This window comes from Heterodontus francisci, chromosome 2, assembly GCF_036365525.1.
Source record: "Heterodontus francisci isolate sHetFra1 chromosome 2, sHetFra1.hap1, whole genome shotgun sequence".
NCBI lineage: Eukaryota > Metazoa > Chordata > Chondrichthyes > Heterodontiformes > Heterodontidae > Heterodontus > Heterodontus francisci.
This window is the reverse complement of record NC_090372.1, coordinates 143,443,430-143,463,752: the sequence shown is the minus strand read 5'-3', so window position 1 is coordinate 143,463,752 and position 20,323 is coordinate 143,443,430. Positions and strand designations below refer to the sequence as shown.

The 20,323-nt window shown below is 43.5% G+C and overlaps 1 protein-coding gene across 1 annotated transcript in view; it reads left to right on the top strand.

The window, feature by feature from the left end:
- The first annotated feature begins 6,067 nt into the window (after positions 1-6,067).
- The window catches only part of LOC137347249 (retinol dehydrogenase 12-like), a 44,326-nt gene continuing 30,070 nt past the window's right edge, over positions 6,068-20,323 (top strand). Inside the window, exons 1-2 of the mRNA XM_068011555.1 lie at positions 6,068-6,376; positions 19,216-19,322. Of these exons, the coding sequence (XP_067867656.1) occupies positions 6,363-6,376; positions 19,216-19,322 (121 nt within the window). The 5' untranslated portion in view covers positions 6,068-6,362. The remainder of the gene's footprint in view (positions 6,377-19,215; positions 19,323-20,323) is intronic.

The following is a 20,323-nucleotide window of genomic DNA, read 5'->3' as shown; positions in this document are numbered from 1 at the left end:
ACCACTGAATGCATGCCCACCAATGGTGGGGTAAAGTGAGAGGGGAGGTACAAAAGGTCGGACTCAGAGCAATGGCGGGTTTGGGGTGGTTTGTAGCGCTGGAGATGATTACAGAGATAGAGAGGGCTGAGGCCAAAATGGGATTTAAACACAAGGATGAGAATTTTAAATTGTAAGCCGTGCAATGACATGAGTGAGATCAAGTGCAGGATAGCATACAGAGAGAAAAGACTTGGATGAGCTCAAGAATATGGAAGGCTTTGAATAGGAGGCCCAAAAGTCGAGTCGGATGATAACAAAAGCATGAATGAGTTTTCAGCAACTGATAGACCACACAGCAGTGAAAGAGAAAAGTGATATTATGGAGGTGGCAGTAAGCAGTCTTTCTTGTGGTGATGATGTGGGGTCAACAGCTGAGCACAAGTGTGGCCTAACTAAAGTTCTGTACAGCTGCAGCATGACTTTGCCAATTTTTATACTCTATGTCCTGACCGATGAAGGCAAGCATGCCGTATGCCTTCTTGACTACCTTATCCACCTGCGTGGCCACTTTCAGTGACCTGTGGACCTGTACGCCCAGATCTCTCTGCCTGTCAATACTCCTAGGGGTTCTGCCATTTACTGTATACGTCCCACCTGCATTAGACCTTCCAAAATGCATTACCTCACATTTGTCCGGATTAAACTCCATCTGCCATTTCTCCGCCCAAGTCTCCAACCGATCTATATCCTGCTGTATCCTCTGACAATCCTCATCATTGTCCGCAACTCCACCAACCTTTTTGTCGTCCGCAAACTTACTAATCAGACCAGCTACATTTTCCTCCAAATCATTTATATATACTACAAACAGCAAAGGTCCCAGCACTGATCCCTGCGGAACACCACTAGTCACCGCCCTCCATTCAGAAAAGCACCCTTCCACTGACACCCTTTGTCTTCTATGACCAAGCCAGTTCTGTATCCATCTTGCCAGCTCACCTCTGATCCCGTGTGACTTCACCTTTTGTACCAGTCTGCCATGAGGGACCTTGTCAAAGGCTTGACTGAAGTCCATATAGATAATATCCACTGCCCTTCCTTCATCAATCATCTTCGTCACTTCCTCAAAAAACTCAATCAAGTTAGTGAGACACGACCTCCCCTTCACAAAACCATGCTGCCTCTCGCTAATAAGTTCGTTTGTTTCCAAATGGGAGTAAATCCTGTTCCGAATAATCCTCTCTAATAATTTCCCTACCACTGATGTAAGGCTCACCGGCCTATAATTTCCTGGATTATCCTTGCTACCCTTCTTAAACAAAGGAACAACATTGGCTATTCTCCAGTCCTCTGGGACCTCACCTGTAGCCAATGAGGATGCAAAGATTTCTGTCAAGGCCCCAGCAATTTCTTTCCTTGCGTCCCTCAGTATTCTGGGATAGATCCCATCAGGCCCTGGGGACTTATCTACCTCAATGCTTTGCAAGACGCCCAACACCTCCTCCTTTTTGAGAACGACATGACCAAGACTATCTACACTCCCTTCCCTAGGCTCATCATCCACCAAGTCCTTTTCCTTGGTGAATACTGATGCAAAGTACTCATTTAGTACCTTTCCCATTTCCTTTGGCTCCACACATAGATTCCCTCCTCTGTCCTTCAGTGGGCCAATCCTTTCCCTGGTTACCCTCTTGCTCTTTATATGTGTATAAAAAGCCTTGGGATTTTCCTGAATCCTGTTTGCCAATGACTTTTCATGACCCCTTTTAGCCCTCCTGACTCCTTGCTTGAGTTCCTTCCTACTGTCATTATATTCCTCAAGGGCTTCGTCTGTTCCTAGCCTTCCAGCCCATACGAATGCTTCCTTTTTCTTTTGACTAGGCTCACAATATTCCGTGTTATCCAAGGTTCCCGAAACTTGCCAAACTTGCCCTTCTTCCTCACAGGAACATGCCGGTCCTGGATTCTAATCAACTGACGTTTGAAAGACTCCCACAGGTCAGATGTTGATTTACCCTCAAACAGCCACCCCCAATCTAAATTCTTCAGTTCCTGCTTAATATTGTTAGAATTAGCCTTCCCCCAATTTAGCACCTTCACCCGAGGATTACTCTTATCCTTATCCACAAGTACCTTAAAACTTATGGAATTATGGTTGCTGTTCCCGAAATGCTCCCCTACTGAAACTTCGACCACCTGGCTGGGCTCATTCCCCAATACCAGGTCCAGTAGGGCCCCATCCCTAGTTGGACTATCTACATATTTTTTCAAGAAGCCCTCCTGGATGCTCCTTACAAATTCTTCCCCATCCAAGCCCCTAGCACTAAGTGAGTCCCAGTCAAGATAGGGGAAGTTAAAATCACCCACCACTACAACCCTGTTACCTTTACATCTTTCCAAAATCTGTCCATACATTTCTGCTGCTCTACCTCCCGCTGGCTGTTGGGAGGCCTGTAGTAAACCCCCAACATCGTGACTGCACCTTCCTATTCCTGAGCTCCACCCATATTGCCTTGCTGCATGACCCCCTCCGAGGTGTCCTCTCGCAGTCTTTGGGCCTCCTTATCTCGAGAGACAATGGATACGCGCCTGGAGGTGGTCAGTGGTTTGTGAAGTACAGCTGTGATATTCTCCTTAACCAGTAATGCAACTCCCCCACCCCTTTTTCATCCCCCTCTATCCCGCCTGAAGCTTCTAACGCCTGGAACATTTAGCTGCCAATCCTGTCCTTCCCTCAACCAAGTCTCTGTAATAGCAACAACATCATAGTTCCAAGTACTAATCCAAGCTCTAAGTTCATCTGCCTTACCTGTTATACTTCTCGCATTGAAACAAATGCACTTCAGACCACCAGTCCCGCTCTGCTCCGCAACATCTCCCTGCCTGCTATTCCTCTTTGTCTTAGTGATCTTATTTACTAGTTCCCCCTCATTTATTTCACCTGCTGTCCTACTGCTCTGGTTCCCAACCTCCTGCCACGCTAGTTTAAACCCTCCCGAGTGACGCTAGCAAACCTCGCAACCAGGATATTTGTGCCCCTCCAGTTTAGATGCAACCCGTCCTTCTTGTACAGGTCCCATCTGTCCCTGAAGAGATTCCAATGATCCAGATATCTGAAACCCTCCCTTCTACACCAGCTGTTCAGCCACGTGTTTAGCTGCACTATCTTCCTATTTCTAGCCTCACTTGCATGTGGCACAGGGAGTAATCCCGAGATTACAACCCTAGAGGTCCTGTCTTTTAACCTTCTACCTAACTCCCTAAACTCCCCCTGCATGACCTCGTCACTCTTTCTGCCTATGTCGTTGGTACCGATGTGTACTACAACCGCTGGCTACTCACCCTCCCCCTTCAGAATGCCCCCTGTCCGTTCAGAGACATCCTTGACCCTGGCACCACGGAGGCAACATACCATCCTGGAGTCTCTTTCACATCCACAGAAGCGCCCATCTGTGCCCCTGACTATAGAGTCCCCTATAACTATTGCTCTTCTGCGCTTTGTCCCTCCCTGCTGAACAAGTGCCAGCCGTGGTGCCACTGCTCTGGCTGCTGCTGTTTTCCCCTGATTGGCCATCCCCCGCAACAGTATCTAAAACGGTATACTTGTTAGTGAGGGGATCCCCACAGGGGATTCTTGCACTGACTGCCTGCCCCTTCTTGCAGTCACCCATCTATCTGCCTACACCTTGGGTGTAACCACTTCCCTATAACTCCTGTGTATGATGCTTTCTGCCACCTGCATGCTCCTAAGTGCATCCAGTTGCCGCTCCAACCGATCCATGTGGTCTGTGAGGAGCTGCAATTGGGTACACTTCCTGCAGATGTAGTCGTCCGGAACGCTGGAAGCATCACGGACCTCCCACATCTCACAGGTGAAGCACTTTACCCCTCTAATTGACATTTCTAGCACTAATTAATAAATTAATTTAAAATAAATACTTATTAAATCCTTACTAAATTATGTTACAATTAACTATATGGTCCCTAGTACTAGATTTCTACTATAAATATTCTTCTTTGGCCTCCTTATCTCGAGAGACAATGGATAAGCGCCTGGAGGTGGTCAGTGGTTTGTGAAGCAGCGCCTGGAGTGGCTATAAAGGCCAATTCTAGAGTGACAGGCTCTTCCACAGGTGCTGCAGAGAAATTTGTTTGTCGGGGCTGTTACACAGTTGGCTCTCCCCTTGCGCCTCTGTCTTTTTTCCTGCCAACTACTAAGTCTCTTCGACTCGCCACACTTTAGCCCCGTCTTTATGGCTGCCCGCCAGCTGTGGCGAACGCTGGCAACTGACTCCCACGACTTGTGATCAATGTCACAGGATTTCATGTCGCGTTTGCAGATGTCTTTAAAGCGGAGACATGGACGGCCGGTGGGTCTGATACCAGTGGCGAGCTCGCTGTACAATGTGTCCTTGGGGATCCTGCCATCTTCCATGTGGCTCACATGGCCAAGCCATCTCAAGCGCCGCTGACTCAGTAGTGTGTTAAATATTAAATGCTAACTAAGTACAGTAATCTCCTCCCTCTGGTTTAGTTACTCTACTTATTAATTAGTTAATTAGGGTTTTAATCAATTTTTATCAATGTTTTATTTTCAAATTCAGTACAAATTCCCTACCAGCCAATCAGGTCACAGTTTTCCTATGACATCACTTCAGTTTTTAAAAATGTTTTTTATACTTACAGGTCTGGAACTCTGCCCTCCAGAGTCTTCTACCTGGATGTGGCTATTATCATTCTATTGTATGACGTCTCAATTCATTCCATCTTCGCTGCCTTCGGAGAATACTTGGCATCAGGTGGCAGGACTATATCTCCAACACAGAAGTCCTTGAAGCGGCCAACACCCCCAGCTTATACACACTACTGAGTCAGCGGCGCTTGAGATGGCTTGGCCATGTGAGCCGCATGGAAGATGGCAGGATCCCCAAAGACACATTGTACAGCGAGCTCGCCACTGGTATCAGACCCACCGGCCGTCCATGTCTCCGTTATAAAGACGTCTGCAAACGCGACATGAAATCGTGTGACATTGATCACAAGTCGTGGGAGTCAGTTGCCAGCATTCGCCAGAGCTGGCGGGCAGCCATAAAGACAGGGCTAAATTGTGGCGAGTCGAAGAGACTTAGTAGTTGGCAGGAAAAAAGACAGAGGCGCAAGGGGAGAGCCAACTGTGCAACAGCCCCAACAAACAAATTTCTCTGCAGCACCTGTGGAAGAGCCTGTCACTCCAGAATTGGCCTTTATAGCCACTCCAGGCGCTGCTTCACAAACCACTGACCACCTCCAGGCGCGTATCCATTGTCTCTCGAGATAAGGAGGCCCAAAAGAAAAAGAAAAGTATGCCTCAAATAATAGCAGATTTGTTATGTACTTCCAGAAGTTTGTTTTTATTACTGCATTATTATTTCCCCTTTGTCCTTATTTCTGCCTGCCCCCTTTTCACTTGCTTAAAATCTATTACATCTCTAACTTTCCCCAGTTCTGAAGAAAGGTCATCGACCTGAAACGTTAACTCTGGTTCTCTTTCCACGGATGCTGCTAGACCTGCTGAGTACGTCCAGCACCCACACGCAGATTATTTGCTTTTGTATTATTATTTTTAATATTTTCTTAGAATGTTGGCTCTGCTGCATGTGACACCCATCCAGGATTGCCTGGAGGTGGTGGCTGACTTTGTCCTCAAAATGCTTAAATCCTTGTCTGCACAGAACTGTTCAGTGGGGAGTTGCAGGATGTTGACCCAGCGATCATGAACGAACATGCTGTTTGTCTGGAGAGACAGGAATGTAATCTATCTTGTCCGAGCAGTTTTTCAGGGCACGGAAGGTTCCGAATCTAATCGGAGCTGCAATACCTGCAGGGTGTGCTCACATCCATCTCCAGCAAATTGACGAGTGACACTTTGCAGTCGTTCAAAGCTGAACTCCCTCCCCAAACATTTGCCTCGGTCATTTTCACAACGCAAACTGTGACCCCGTAATTTGTTTTGTAATAAAAGCCGGTCACGTGGCAAATGGGTAATTACAACAAGGCGTCTTTGTGTCTCCAATGACTCACGTATCTCAACAGCTGAATGAAAGAACATTTAAAAACAGAAACACACAAAAACTAAACGGTTCACGACAAGTGCGTGAAATCAAAACCTGCAAACTAAATGAAACCCCACCCACCCTGACTTTGCATATTCGGAATAAAAACCTACAGGGATCCGCCTTAATGGCAAGATGTGATTGGTGGATTGTGAGAGCCATAAGTGTGATAATCTTCTCATCTTCCGTGACGGACAGAGTGAAATAGCAAGACGTCTCCTGCCAGTTATAGGGGATTCGATCCGAGGTCTACTACCTGACTACTCACGTCCTGTTCATTCTGCTAACATGTGTGACAAAAGGTAAAAGCTTTGATACACTTCATTCCTATAACCTGAGGGTGGCAATGGGGCTTTGAAAATCCCTTTAAGAAAAGTACATTCATTTTTTTTAAAAAGGCCACCAGTAATACTTGAGGTCTCAGTGTGGTAGGTTAACACAAGTTAAAGGGGAATTTAAAGGGTCATTTTTCATGTTTTAGTAGAATTTTTTAACGTTTGTTACCTTCGCACCAGTTCGCCGCATTATTCCCAAAGTGACAACTTCCTGTAAACACATCAATTTTTAATTGCAGTTTTGACACTATTCCAGCGCTTTGTATTTGTTTTATTGCAATGCTAGTTTTTCTGCCCGTTTGACTCATTGGTAGTACTTGCTTTTGGGTTCAAGGCTTACTCCAGAACTTAAGCTCCTAAATTTAGGTTGACACTTCAGTGCAGCAGTAAAAAGTTGTTGGTGTGGTCTTTTGGATGGAACTTGAAACCAGGCCCTTTTTGCCTCTTTGCGTGTATTGTATAATCCTGGAAGATCTCTCTGCTGTTCTCCAAATTGTGCTGTGGGATCGTTTTATATTCATCTGAGAGGGCAGACGGGACTTCGATTAAACGTCCCCAACAGTACTACACTTAAGTGTAAGCATAGATTGTGTGCTTAAATCCTGAAGTGCGGCCTCAACCCACAGTCCTTTAACTGGGGTGAGAACGCTACCACTGGGTGAAAATTGACACCTAAGAGTAGAATATATGTAATGTAAGGCTAAGGTGGACAGTACAAGTTATTCCTTTTAGTTAGAAATGCAGATGCTGTTATTTACGCAGTCCTACTCAGGCCCCTTCCCCCAACTCTTTTTCTAGTATATTGATGACTGTATCGGTGCTGTTTCCTGCTCCCGCCCCGAACTGGAAAACTTTATCAACTTTGCTTCTAATTTCCACCCTTCTCTCACCTTTACATGGTCCATCTCTGACACTTCCCTTCCTCGACTTCTCTATCTCCATCTCTGGGGATAGGCTGTCTCCTAATATCCATTATAAGCCCACTGACTCCCACAGCTACCTCGACTACGCTTCTTCACACCCTGCCTCCTGCAAGGACTCCATTCCGTTCTCACAGTTTCTCTGTCTCCAACGCATCTGCTCTGATGATGCTACCTTCCATGACAGCGCTTCTGATATGTTTTCCTCAACCGAGGATTCCCCCCACTGTGGTTGACAGGGCCTTCAACTGTGTCTGGCCCATTTCCCGCACCTCTACCCTCACCCCTTCCCTTCCCTCCCAGAACCACGACAGGGTTCCCCTTGTCCTCACTTTCCACCCCATCAGCCTCCATATCCAAAGGATCATCCTCTGCCATTTCCACCATCTCCAGCGTGATGCCACTACCGAAAGCATTTCCCCTCCTTTCCCCTGTCAGCATTCCGAAGGGATCGTTCCCTCCATGACGCCCTGGTCCACTCCTCCATTACCCCCACCACCTCGTCCCCTTCCCATGGCACCTTCCCCTGCAATCGCAGGAGGTGTAATACCTGCCCATTTGCTCCTCTCTCCTCACTATCCCAGGTCCCAAACACTCCTTTCAGGTGAAGCAGTGATTTACTTGTACTTCTTTCAATGTAGTATACTGTATTCGTTGCTCACAATGTGGTCTCCTGTACATTGGGGAGACCAAACGCAGACTGGGTGACCGCTTTGCGGAACACCTCTGCTCAGTCCGCAAGCAGGACCCCGAGCATCTGGTTGCCGGCCATTTCAACACCTCCCACCAAACCCCCCCCCCCCCCCCCCCTGCTCTCAAGATCATATCTCTGTCTTGGGATGCTGCAGTGTTCCAATGAACATCAACGCAAGCTCGAGGAGCAGCATCTCATTTACAGATTAGGTACACTACAGCCTGCCGGACTGAACATTGAGTTCAATAATTTCAGAGCATGATGGGCCCCCCATTTTACTTTTATTTTTAGTTTTTTTTCCTTTAAATTTTTTTTGTTTGTTTTGTGTTTATTTTATTTCATCTTAGTTTGTTCAGTTTGCTTACCCACGTTTTTTTTTCATGTTTGTACTTGCGGCTGTTCAATTTTAAGTCCGTTAACACCCTATCTGTACTAATGCTTGTCTTTCAACACACCATTAACATATTGTTTGCCTTTGCTCTATGACCTTCTGGCCAGCTATTCTGTGACCTTGTCCTATCTACACCTCCTTTGTTATCTCTTGCCCCACCCCTGCTTTACTTGCTTATAACCTTTCACATTTCTAATATTTGCCAGTTCTGAAGAAGGGTCACTGACCTGAAACATTAACTCTGCTTCTCTCTCCACAGATGCTGTCAGACCTGCTGAGTATTTCCAGCATTTCTTGTTTTCAGATTTCCAGCATCTGTAGTATTTTGCTTTTATTTCTGTTATTTACCCATGTTGTACTCTAATCTGAGATAATAAATTCATTAAACTCTTGGACTAAAGCAAGTTAGATTCTGCACGAATTTATATCTAGTGTGCAGAAACAAAATTTTGAATTTTCTTTCCCTTAATAGGCAGCACAATCATTTACAATTTTCATTAGAATGAAAATCTATTCCTGCTAACCAGTCAGATGGTATTTTTGATGAGTAAACTGAAGGAACTGTAGATGCGTGCTGCTGTCTATCTTTTCCAGTGTTGAAGATTACAATCAGCTTTGATGAATTTAAGTTCACCATTGATGGGCTTCCAATGTTAAGGCTGTCTCTTGGTGAAGTGAATATAAAATCATATCATCTCTCCTTGGAGTAGAAGCCTGTGGTGTTAGGCATTGCCCTTTTCATTAACTATAGGGAACCACCACTGGCCTGTGTCTGCAGCAAACTGTCATTTTAATTTAACCTAAACCTATATTGCAACTTCTTAAATTGCTTTCTGGTGCCTTTCTTGGTTATTAAATGTGTGAAATTAACACCACCTTCTATTTCCAGATAGACAACTTCTCTGGCAACTCACTTAGGTGAACAGTTACTAACCTTAAGTACCTTACTGTAACAGAACTGCATTGAAGCAATTAAAGACCACTTTAGTTAGAGACTCCCTCTTGTTACATTGACATCATGGAAAAAGGAATCTATCAGTACACACTTTTTAAAAAGTTGTAGCCATCATTCTGTGGGAGTCTTGGAAAGGTAGCATGCTATAATGAGTACAAAAGACTTCATATACAATGCCCTCAGTCAGGAGACCATCTGGTTAATAGTTTCTTTTATCAAAGTCTTCAGGTCGAGTAGTCTATCATTATTTGGTCAATGTCATCTGCTTCTGCATGTAAATATACTGCCATTTAGTTCAGATACTCAAATCACTTGAGGGAGGAAATTATCCCCTTTCCTTGGACTACAGCTATGCTACATCTTCATATCTTATTAGTTAATCTGTTTTATCTGAGTTCTGATGAAAGGCCACAGATTTGAAAAGTTAACTGTTTCTCTCTCCGCAGATGCTGCCTGAGCTGCTGAGCATTTCCAACACTTTCTTTTTTCATTTCAGATTTCCAGCGTCTGCAGTATTTTGCTTTTATTTATCTGTTTTATCTTATCTTTCCTCCAACCTCTCAGCTCTCCGTGATATCTGCAGTCTCTTGATAGACCTGTTAAGCATTCTTTTTTTAAAAAAAAAAATGTTTTTAATTGTTCCACCATTAGTGGCCATGCCGTAAGCTGCCTAAGCCATCTTTGATCACTTCCTTGTATCAATCTCCACTCACATCCTCCTCTTGCGTCCCAACCCTACCTCATTCTGTATCTGTCCCTGAAAAAACTTTCCCCCCCTATTCACTTACAACTGCAGTTTCAAAAACTCAATTATCTAGTATTTGTCTCTCCATTCACTACAGCATTTCTACAGCTACTAATTTGGTCAACTACACCCTCACCTCCAGCTTTTATGCACTAATCTCCAATAAAAAGATCAATCTCTCACCCTGGCTGTTGGAACACAAGAACATAAGGAATAGGGACAGGCCATTTGGCTCCTCAAGCCTGCCCCGCCATTCAATATGATCATGGCTGATCTGCCCCAGACCTCAACTCCTCTTTTGTGCCAGCTCCTCATGAAGCACTTATTACCCACCTCAGATGCAGGAATCAGCACATCCTTGCGTCCTCTCCTGCACTGCCTCCTTTGCTTGAATGCCGTCCTTAAGCGTCAAGGATTGTTTTCTCAAGGGCACGTTTTACATGAAAGGAAATAAGGAAAGAACATCAGTGTCAGAGCTTCCCTCCCTCCAATGAAATTACTGTTGAGCATGCTTTGTGTTCTGCGGTAAAGGCCAATGAATCACTTAGTACCCACCTCAGCTGTAGGAGGCAGGATGATGTTACTGCCCCTATCTCTTGATGGTTCAATGCTGCTCTCAGGGAAAACATGAATGATGTGAGGGTGCTGGAAAAGAAGCACATTTCTTTTGGGCTATGAACATAAAGCTGGTCATTTAGCCCAGCAGTTCCCTGCTAGTGGTTATGTTACTCGTGCGTCTTCCCATCCATTCCCATTTAATCTTGCCTACTATTATCACCAGTTGTGTTCACAGCAAGAGCATTCACATTTCTGCTACCACTGGACACAGCATGCTTGTTTCTTTTAGTGCTCAGTCTCTTCTTGCTGAATGTTCCCCAAGTGCTTGACCCCTTTGGACGCCCTCTCTGCTTGACAGGCAGCAGCTGGCAATTGTGGAGTCTCACAAGGCCGTGCATGGTTGTTTCAAAGGCGGATGGGGAAACAGGTGGCTGTGTGTCGATGTGCACTGCCCTGATGGTGCAGGAACAGGTGACTGTGTAACTGAGCAGCAAGGAGAGGGTACCGCAGGTAGGGGAAGTGGAGCTTTGAACAGGCAGGCATATGTATGGTCCATCAGATCATTAGGCCAAGGGGTGAGACGCTCAGGATCCAGGGTTTGTGACACATGACTGATGTCCAGCGCGTGGCCACCTCCATCCGAAGGTGCATCCGGGCAATTGTTGGACATAGTAAATGGCTCCATCTCATCAGCCAGTCCTTGCTGCCAGCGGAGAGTCTGTTGCCGCAGCCAGTCCAGTCTCCTCACGGGAAAGATGAGATGAGAAATACAGAATGCATTCCATTAAAACGTTACAAAAACAAAAGTGACCGTTAAGACGGTAGGTTGCAGCACATGTACTGCCTGCACACAGCAACTCACAACAGAGATCGGAGAACATGCGGTGGCCCAGACAATGGAAATGTTTTCAAAGCAACTTACAAAGGCAGAGCAACTTACCTTGGAACAATCTCCTGTGTCAAATAAAAATGAAGCAAGTCTCCAAAACGAATAAATAATTCAGATAAAATGCGAGAAAATGCCCGATGAAACCTCTTCTCCTTCCACTTTCAAAAAGTCACGCCGAAGCTTTGACGCATGCGCAGAGGCCAACCTGGCGCGTTGCCCGAGGAAGACGACGTAACGCGATGACGTCATCTGCGCACGCGCAAAACGGTCCTGGCAAGCCGGACCGCAGCGCATGCGCATAGGGCATGAGACATCTGCGCATGTGCGCACTGCGGCGCATCCTGATGACGTTGGCGATGACTTAGCGTTGTCATGAATTACTTTGTTTATTTATTTAGAGATACAGCACTGAAACAGGCCCTTCGGCCCACCGAGTCTGTGCCGACCAGCAACCACCCATTTAATACTAACCCTACAGTAATCCCATATTCCCTACCACCTACCTACACTTGGGGCAATTTACAATGGCCAATTTACCAATCACCTGCAAGTCTTTAGCTGTGGGAGGAAACCTGAGCACCCGGCGAAAACCCACGCAGTCACAGGGAGAACTTGCAAACTCCGCACAGGCAGTACCCAGAATCAAACCCGGGTCGCTGGAGCTGTGAGGCTGCAGTGCTAACCACTGCGCCGCCCATCTATCTAATCGTAACCAGAGAATCACCAGCAATGGTTTCTCTTCTTGCTCCTGCACCATTTCCTCTGGTATCCCCCAAGGATCTATCTTTGGCCCCCTCCTATTTCTGATTTACATGCTATCCCTTGGCGACATCATCCGAATCCGAAAGCACAGCGTTAGTTTTCACATACACCAATGACACTCATCTCTACCTCACCACCTCCCTCAATTTCTCCACTGTTTCTAAATTGTCAGACTGCATATCTGACATCCAGTACTGGATAAGCAGTTATTTCTTCCAATTAATTATTGGGAAGACTGAAGCCGTTGTTTTCAGTCCCCACTCCAAAATCCGTTCCCTAGCTACTGACTCTGTCCCTCTCCCTGCCAACAGTCTGAGATTAAGCCAGTCTGTTTACAACCTTGATGTCACATCTGGCCCAGGGAAGAGCTTCCGAGCTCCTATTTGTGCCATCGCTAAGACTGTCTACTTCCACCTCTAACATTGCCTGATTTTGTCCTTGTCTCAGATGATCTGCTGAAATCCTCATTCATGCCTTCGTTACCTCTAGCCTTGACTATTCCAATACACTCCTGGCTGGTCTCCTGCTCTCTGTAAACTTGAGTTCATTCAAAACTCTGTTGCCCATGTCTTAACTCGCACCAAGTCCTATTCCCCTATCACCCCTGTACTCACTGACCTATGTTGGCTCCCAGTCAAGCAACGTCTTGGTTTTAAAATTCTCACCCTGTGTTTTCAAATACCTCCATGGCCTCACCCCTCCCTATCTCTGTAATCTCCTCCATCCCACATCCCTCCAAGATATCTGCGCTTCTCTAATTCTTGTGTGTTCCTGATTTTTAATCGCTCCACTATTGGTATCCACCATAGGCACCTCCCCCTCCCTCCAGAATTCCCTCCCTACACCCCTCTGCCTCTCCACTTCACTTTCCTCCTTTTAAGGCGCTCTTTAAAATGTACTAATTTAACCAAGCTTTTGGTCATCTACCCTATACCTCCTTATGCAGCTCCATGTCATATCTTGTTCGATAATGCTCCTGTGAAGCACCTTGGGACATTTTATTATGTTAAAGATGCTATATAGATACAAGTTATTGTTGCTCAGTGTATAAATAGAACAATTACAAAACAATTCATGTCTAGATGCGTTGGTTGAGTTTTTACCAGCACAATATTTTTCTTCCTTTTGAAAGGTAGTCATACTTTGAATTAAATGTTGACTTATTCCAAAGATAAAGAAAAAGATCCACTGTCTAGGTAATTGATTCCCACGTGAACAAAAATTTAGCTAAATCCACGACTAAGTAGAAGTCAACGCACTTGGTTGCAGAATGTATCTCCTTGCTGACCAAGAACCAGTAGTAAAAGTTAACGCAAATTCTGTTGTGTTATGATCACTTTATCAGGTAATGTGCTAAAGATTTCTCAACACTATATTTGCAAAGGAGCTAATTAAAATTAATTGGGTGGTTTTTTTTATTAAGTGTTTATTGTCCTGATAGGATAGGCACTTTGGTATGACTGAAGATCAGCTTAGCCTGTGCATTTTCTTAAGAGTTTCTTTTGTCTCCCTTCTTGAGCTTTGCACAGTGTGAGGAAGGATGTTAAATTACCTAATAAAATGTGGACTTCCGCATTCTTTGAGAGCGGTTTAATGTTCATACACAAAGTTCCTTCCCTCTTAGACTTCAGTTTTCTCTTGAATCCAAAGCACCATGGAACATTTTAATTCTGGAACTTTTTGAATTTGCTTGCAGACTCCGTGTTTAGTACTATCTGATATCATGTCAAAGAATGAAGCAATGGGTCAGAATAGATGCTTTTATGTAACTTGGAGTGGAACAGCACCTGATCAAGTGCTAGTGTTTAGCGCAGAGCTTTTAATAGGGCGGCGGTTTTCAATATCTTCCCTTGGCTGGTTGAAATCGGCTAATTCCACACAGACAATGATTTGCAAAAATGAAAGCAAAATACTGTGGATGCTGAATATCTGAAATAAAAGCAGAAAATGATGGAAATGCTCAACAGGTCAGGCAGCATCTGTGGGAAGAGAAACAGTAATTATTTCACATCGATGACCACTCGCCCTGGGATGTCCTTGGTTGGTATGACTGAACCACATGAGGCATTTTATTTATGAACAGAATCATGGGGAGACGAACATTTTCGCTTTAATTGTTTTAACTATATTTTCTTTTGCGGTTTATTGGAAAATGATTTTGTCAGTGTATTATGTTTTTAGAGGAATGTTTTCTCCCCACTAACAACTTGAATTTCCCCTCTGTGACACAAACTATAAAGTTACATACATATTTACAATGTTTGGGTTTCCCTACTCTTAAGATATATCTCTCGCACACACACTAGAATATTTTCTTTTAACTTTTGTGTATTGTATTAAAAAATATGATGCAAGTGACAGTTTAAAAAAAAAAATGTAAATCTGATCTACTTGAACTATGCAAATATCTAAACATAATGAAGATTATCAACTAGCCCTTTCAAACTTATGTATTCTGGTGTCAACACTTAAATGGTAATCTTCTTTTCCTTCATGCCAAAAAAAGATGTGTACTTCAACTCTCTGGTTGGTGTAATGAATGAGGAGCTGAACCTATTTTTCTCGACAGCAGAGTGAGACAACGTTATCTACTACCTGGTTTATTCAAGGTCTTTATCCACAGTGTGTTGCTGGGCACCATAAGGAGTACAGTTAGAATCTCTGTTTCAATCGTTACTGAAAATATTGCAAATGATACTGTGTTGTTGGCAGACTCAGTTAGGTACCTGGTTTTGTTTTGTGCTAGTGAATTCCCCAAATGGAGTAATTTACGAGAGGAGACTTCAGAGCTGTTCATAGAATCATTCATTTGAAGATGGAGGTATTTTTCCAATTGTTTTTGTATTGGTAAACTATCCCTTCCTGACCTGTTTGCAACTTTTGACGTAGTTGACTAGAGCATCCTCCTTCAAGGTGGGTCCATTGCAGGCAGTGACTGGAGACTTTGTGGTGGAGAATGAAGAAATGGTGGAGAGACTAAACAATTATTTTGTGTCTGCCTTCATGGAGGAAGATACAGGAAAATGGCCCTTGGTTCCCTAATACTTCTGGGACTTGTTTTTAAAAAAAAAAATTAGGAACTGAGAGAAATTAGTATCAATAAAGAGGTAGTACTTAATTTTTTTTTTAATTGGATTGAAAGTTGATAAATCCCCTGGACCAGATGAGCTACATCCCAGAGTATTGAAGGAGGTGGTTATAGAGATAATGGATGCATTGGCAGTTATCTTTCAAAATTCTATAGATGCTGGAAGGGTTCCTATAGACTAGAATCTAACAAATGTAACTCCACTATTTAAGAAGGGAGCGAGAGAGAAAACTGAAGTACAGACCTGTTAGTTTGACGTCAGTAGTAGGGAAAATGTTGGAATCTATTATCAAGGATGAGATAATTGGACACTTGGAAAAGAATGACATGATTGGGCAGAGTCAACATGGATTTATGACAAGGAAATCATGTTTGACAAATCTGTTAAGTGTTTTTTGAGGATGTTACTTGTAGCATAAATAAACGAGAACCAGTGGATGTGCATTTGACTTTTCAGAAGGCTTATGATAAAGTTCCACACAGGAGGTTAGTAAACAAAATTAGAGCACATGCGATTGGGGGGTAATATATTGCAATGAATTGAGAATTGGTTAACAGACAGAAAGCAGAGAGTACGAATAAATGGTAGGCTTTTATTAATGGGGTACCGCAAGGATCGGTGCTTGGGCCACAGCTGTTTCCAATTTATATAAAAATCTTGGATATGGGGACCAATGGTAATATTTCCAGATTTGCGGATGACACAATGCTATAGGGGAATATAAAGCTAGTATGCCGGTGCAGCAAGCAATTAAGATGACAAATGGTATGTTAGCCTTCATTGCAAGGGGATTTGGGTACAGGAGTAAAGATGCTTCAGTTGTATAAATAAAGCACTGATGAGACCACATCTGGATTATTGTATACAGTTTGTCTCCTTATCTAAGGAAGGATATACTTGCTGTAGAGGGAATGCAACGGAGGTTCACCAGACTAATCTCTGGGATGACAGGATTGAGGATCATCAGAATGAGGAGAGATTGCAGAAACTGGGCCTGTATTCTCGAGAGGTTTGAAGAATGGGAGGTGGTCTCGTTGAAACTTATAACATTTTTACAGAGCGTGACAGAGTGGATGTGGATAGGATGTTTCCTCTGGCTGGTGAATCTAGAACAAGGGAACACAGTCTCAGGATAAGGGGAAGGCCATTTAAGACTGAGATGAGGAACAATTTCCTTGCTCAGAGGGTAGTGAATCTTTGGAATTTTCTACCCCAGGAGGCTGTGGAAGCTCAATCGTTGAGCGTGTTCAAGACAGAAATCGATTAGATATTGGAATACTAATATCAAGGGATATGGGGATAGCATGGAAAGTTACATTGAAATAGATCATCAGCTATGATCTAATTGAATGGCGGAGCCGGCTCAATGAGCCAAATGGCCATTCCTCCTATTTCCTCTGATCCTATGTCTCTCCACTGTCTTCCAGCTCGGTGGGACTGCTCTGTTACGGTTACCTTCCTATCTAACTAATTGTATCCAGAATATCACTTGCAATATCTTCTCTTCCTGCTCCCACACTGTTACCTCTGGTGTCTCCCAAGGATCTATCCTCGGCCCCCTCCTATTTCTCATCTACGTGCTGCCCCTTGGCAACATCATCAGAAATGGTTAATTTTTACATGTATGCTAACAACACCCAGCTCTACCCCTCTCAACTCCTCCACTGTTGCTAAATTATCAGACATCCGGTACTAGATGAGCAGAAATTCCCTTTAATTAAATATTGGCAAGGCCGAAACCATTGTTTCCACCACGGCCTTCAGACTCCATCCCTCCCACTAGCAACTGTCAGAGACTTCACTAGACTGTTTCATATTTGACCCTGAGACAAGCTTCTGAACACACATTCACGTCATCAATAAAACTGCCTATTTCCACTCCAGAACTTCACCCCTACCTCAGCTCATCTGCTGCTGAAACCCTCATTCATTCCATTGTTAACACTAGATTTGACTATTCCAATGCAATCCTGACTGGTCTCCCACATTTACTCTCCATAAACTTGAGGCCATCCAAAATTCTTCTGCCCTTGTCCTAATTCCTGCCAAATCCCTTTCATCATCACCTCTGTGCTCGCTGACCTACGTTGGCTCCCAATCAAGCAACGTCTTGATTTAAAAATTCTCATCCTTGTTTTCAAATCACTCTGTGGCTTTGCAATCACTTTACCCCTGCTACAATCTCTAATCTCCTCCAGCCCCACAACTCTCCGAGATATCTGCACTCATAATTCCGACCTCTTGAGCATTCCCAATCTTAATCGCTCCACCATTGGCAAACGTGTTTTCAGTTACTGAGACCCTAAACTCTGGAATTCCCTCCCTACACTTCTCCACCTCTCTTCCTCACTTTCCTTTTTAAGACACTCCTTAAAACCTACCTCTTTGATCAAGCTTTTGGTCATCTGCCCTAATATCACCTTATGTGGCTCAGTGTCAATTTCTAATGCTTCTGTGAAGTGCCTTAGGGATTTTTATTACATTCAAGGCACAAAATATAGGTTGTTGGTAGTGGCAGTTAGTGTTTTGGGGGATAGCAACATCAGCCTGAATCCACTTCAGTCTTAGACCCATGTTGAGAAGAGGTAAATACCGCTTTGTGCATGCTTCTTCATTTTTGACAGTAAAATTAAGATGCATGTTAAGCTTGTGACATCTAGGACATGTGTCCATATAGTTTGCCTTCTTGATTCAGATAATTCTTAATAATTACTGAGGTGAAAGCAGATTGTTAGGAAACTTAGTAAGGAAACTTCCACTTTACTGTGTGCTCGATCTGGGTTTTCAAATTCTGAAATCTCTTGAGTGGCACAAAATTTACTAACATTTCACATTACTAACCCCCCAAACATACAAAAAATGTTGAAGGAATAAGGTAGGGTTGAGTTAAAAACTTAATTCTGAATCTGAACAGATTAAAAAGAGTAAATACTGGAAATCATGGCTGGTCTTTAAGCATCTGTAAAGACGGGTTAACATTTCTGTTGAAAACTCTTCATCAAAACAGTTATTTTAGAATTCCAGCATTTTAAATTTTTTTTTTTCTCTAATGTTGTGAAGTGAATGGAATTGGATTGCTTCCATTCTCCAACCCAAAGGTTTTAAGCCAGTCTAAGCTCATTTTTCATGTTAGAAAACCTTTATTCTCATGAGGAATTCAGTAAATAACTTGCATTTGTACAGTGCCTTTTTAATTCGTTGGAGCTCTCTACCCGAGAAAGCTGTGGCTGCTCAGTCGATGAGACTCAAGACCAAGATTAATAGATTTCGGGGCACTGAGAGAATCGAGGAATCTGGAGATAGGGCGGGAAAGTGGAGTTGATATAGAAAACCAGCCATGATCTTATTGAATGGATTTGCAGGCTCGAGGGGACTATTGAGCCACCTCTGTTCCTATTTCTTGTGTTCTTATCAATGTAGGAAAATGTCTCGAGGCATTTCACAGGAACGTAAGATGGAAATTGACAATGACCTAAAGGAGCAGATCCTAGAACAGGTGACTGAAAGTTTTTGGTCTTAAAGCAGGAGAGTGAGTTGGAAAGACTGAGGTCAAGGAAGGGATTTCCAGAACTTGGGACGAGATGGCTGAAGGCGTGACTGTCAATTGTGGGGCAAAGGAGGTGCACATTTCCAGAATAGGAGGAATGCAATGTTCTTGGACGATTGCAGGGCTGGAGGAGGTTACAGAAGTAGAGGAGGCATAATAAAACATAGTGAAAACTCCAATTTGTGATAATATGTTAGTCTTCAGCTAATATCAGTTATAATTTTTCATTTTATTGTGAACTTTCATTTCTTAACAGCAAAACTGATGGATTGTCAGGAACTAGACTGGATGATCAAACTATATTAATAACTGGTGCTAACACTGGAATTGGCAAAGAAACTGCAAGAGAGCTGGCAAGAAGAGGTACAAGTAAAGTACTTAATTTATAGTTTAATGCCTTGAAATTCACTGGTGATGGTTTTATGAATTGAATTTTCTGGGATTAAATGTAATATTTTCAAGCTGTTTCTTTACTATCAATAATTTTTTTTAAAATTGTCACTCCAGTTTAAAAGTGGCACATAAATAAAGTGATCTCAAGACCATTGGTAAATTTAGTGATGGGAAGCACAGCAGACCTGGTTGGGGGAAAAAAGGGACAACTGTACAAATTTCCACCAAAGTCTAAATAATTTGACTCAAAACTTGGAAAAGGTACAATGGAACAGAGAAAGTTTCACCATGTTTCTAACCTGCCTTCTGATCACCAGATCATAGGAAATAGGAGCAGGAGTAGGTCATTCGACCCATCGAGCCAGGTCATGCTTGATCATTTACCTCAACACCAATTTTTCCCCACTATCCTCATATCCCTTGATGCCGTTAGTATTCCAAAATCTTGAACATGCTCAATGATTGAGCTTCCACAGCTCTCTGGGGTAGAGAAGTCCACAGATTTGCCACCCTCTGGGTGAAGAAATTCTTCCTCATCTCAGTCTTAAATGGCCTGCCCCTTATTCTGATAATTCTGGTTCGAGACTCACCAGCCAGAGGAAGCATCCTATCTACATTAACCCTGTCATGCCCTGTAAGAATTTTGTAAGTTTCAATGAGATCACCTCTTCTTCGAAACTCTAGAGAATACAGGCCTAGTTTCTGCAATCTCTCCTCATAAAATAATCCCACCATCCCAAGGATTAGTCTGATGCACTTCCTCTATGGAAAGTATATCCTTCCTTTAGATAAGGAGACTAAAACTGTACACAGTACTCCAGGTGCAGTCTCACCAAGGCTTTATACAATTGAAACAAGACATCTTTACTCCTGTCCTCAAATCCCCTTGCAATGAAGGCCAACATACAATTTGCCTTCTTAATTGTTTGCTGCACCTGCATACTAGCTTTTAGGGACTCATGAACAAGGAC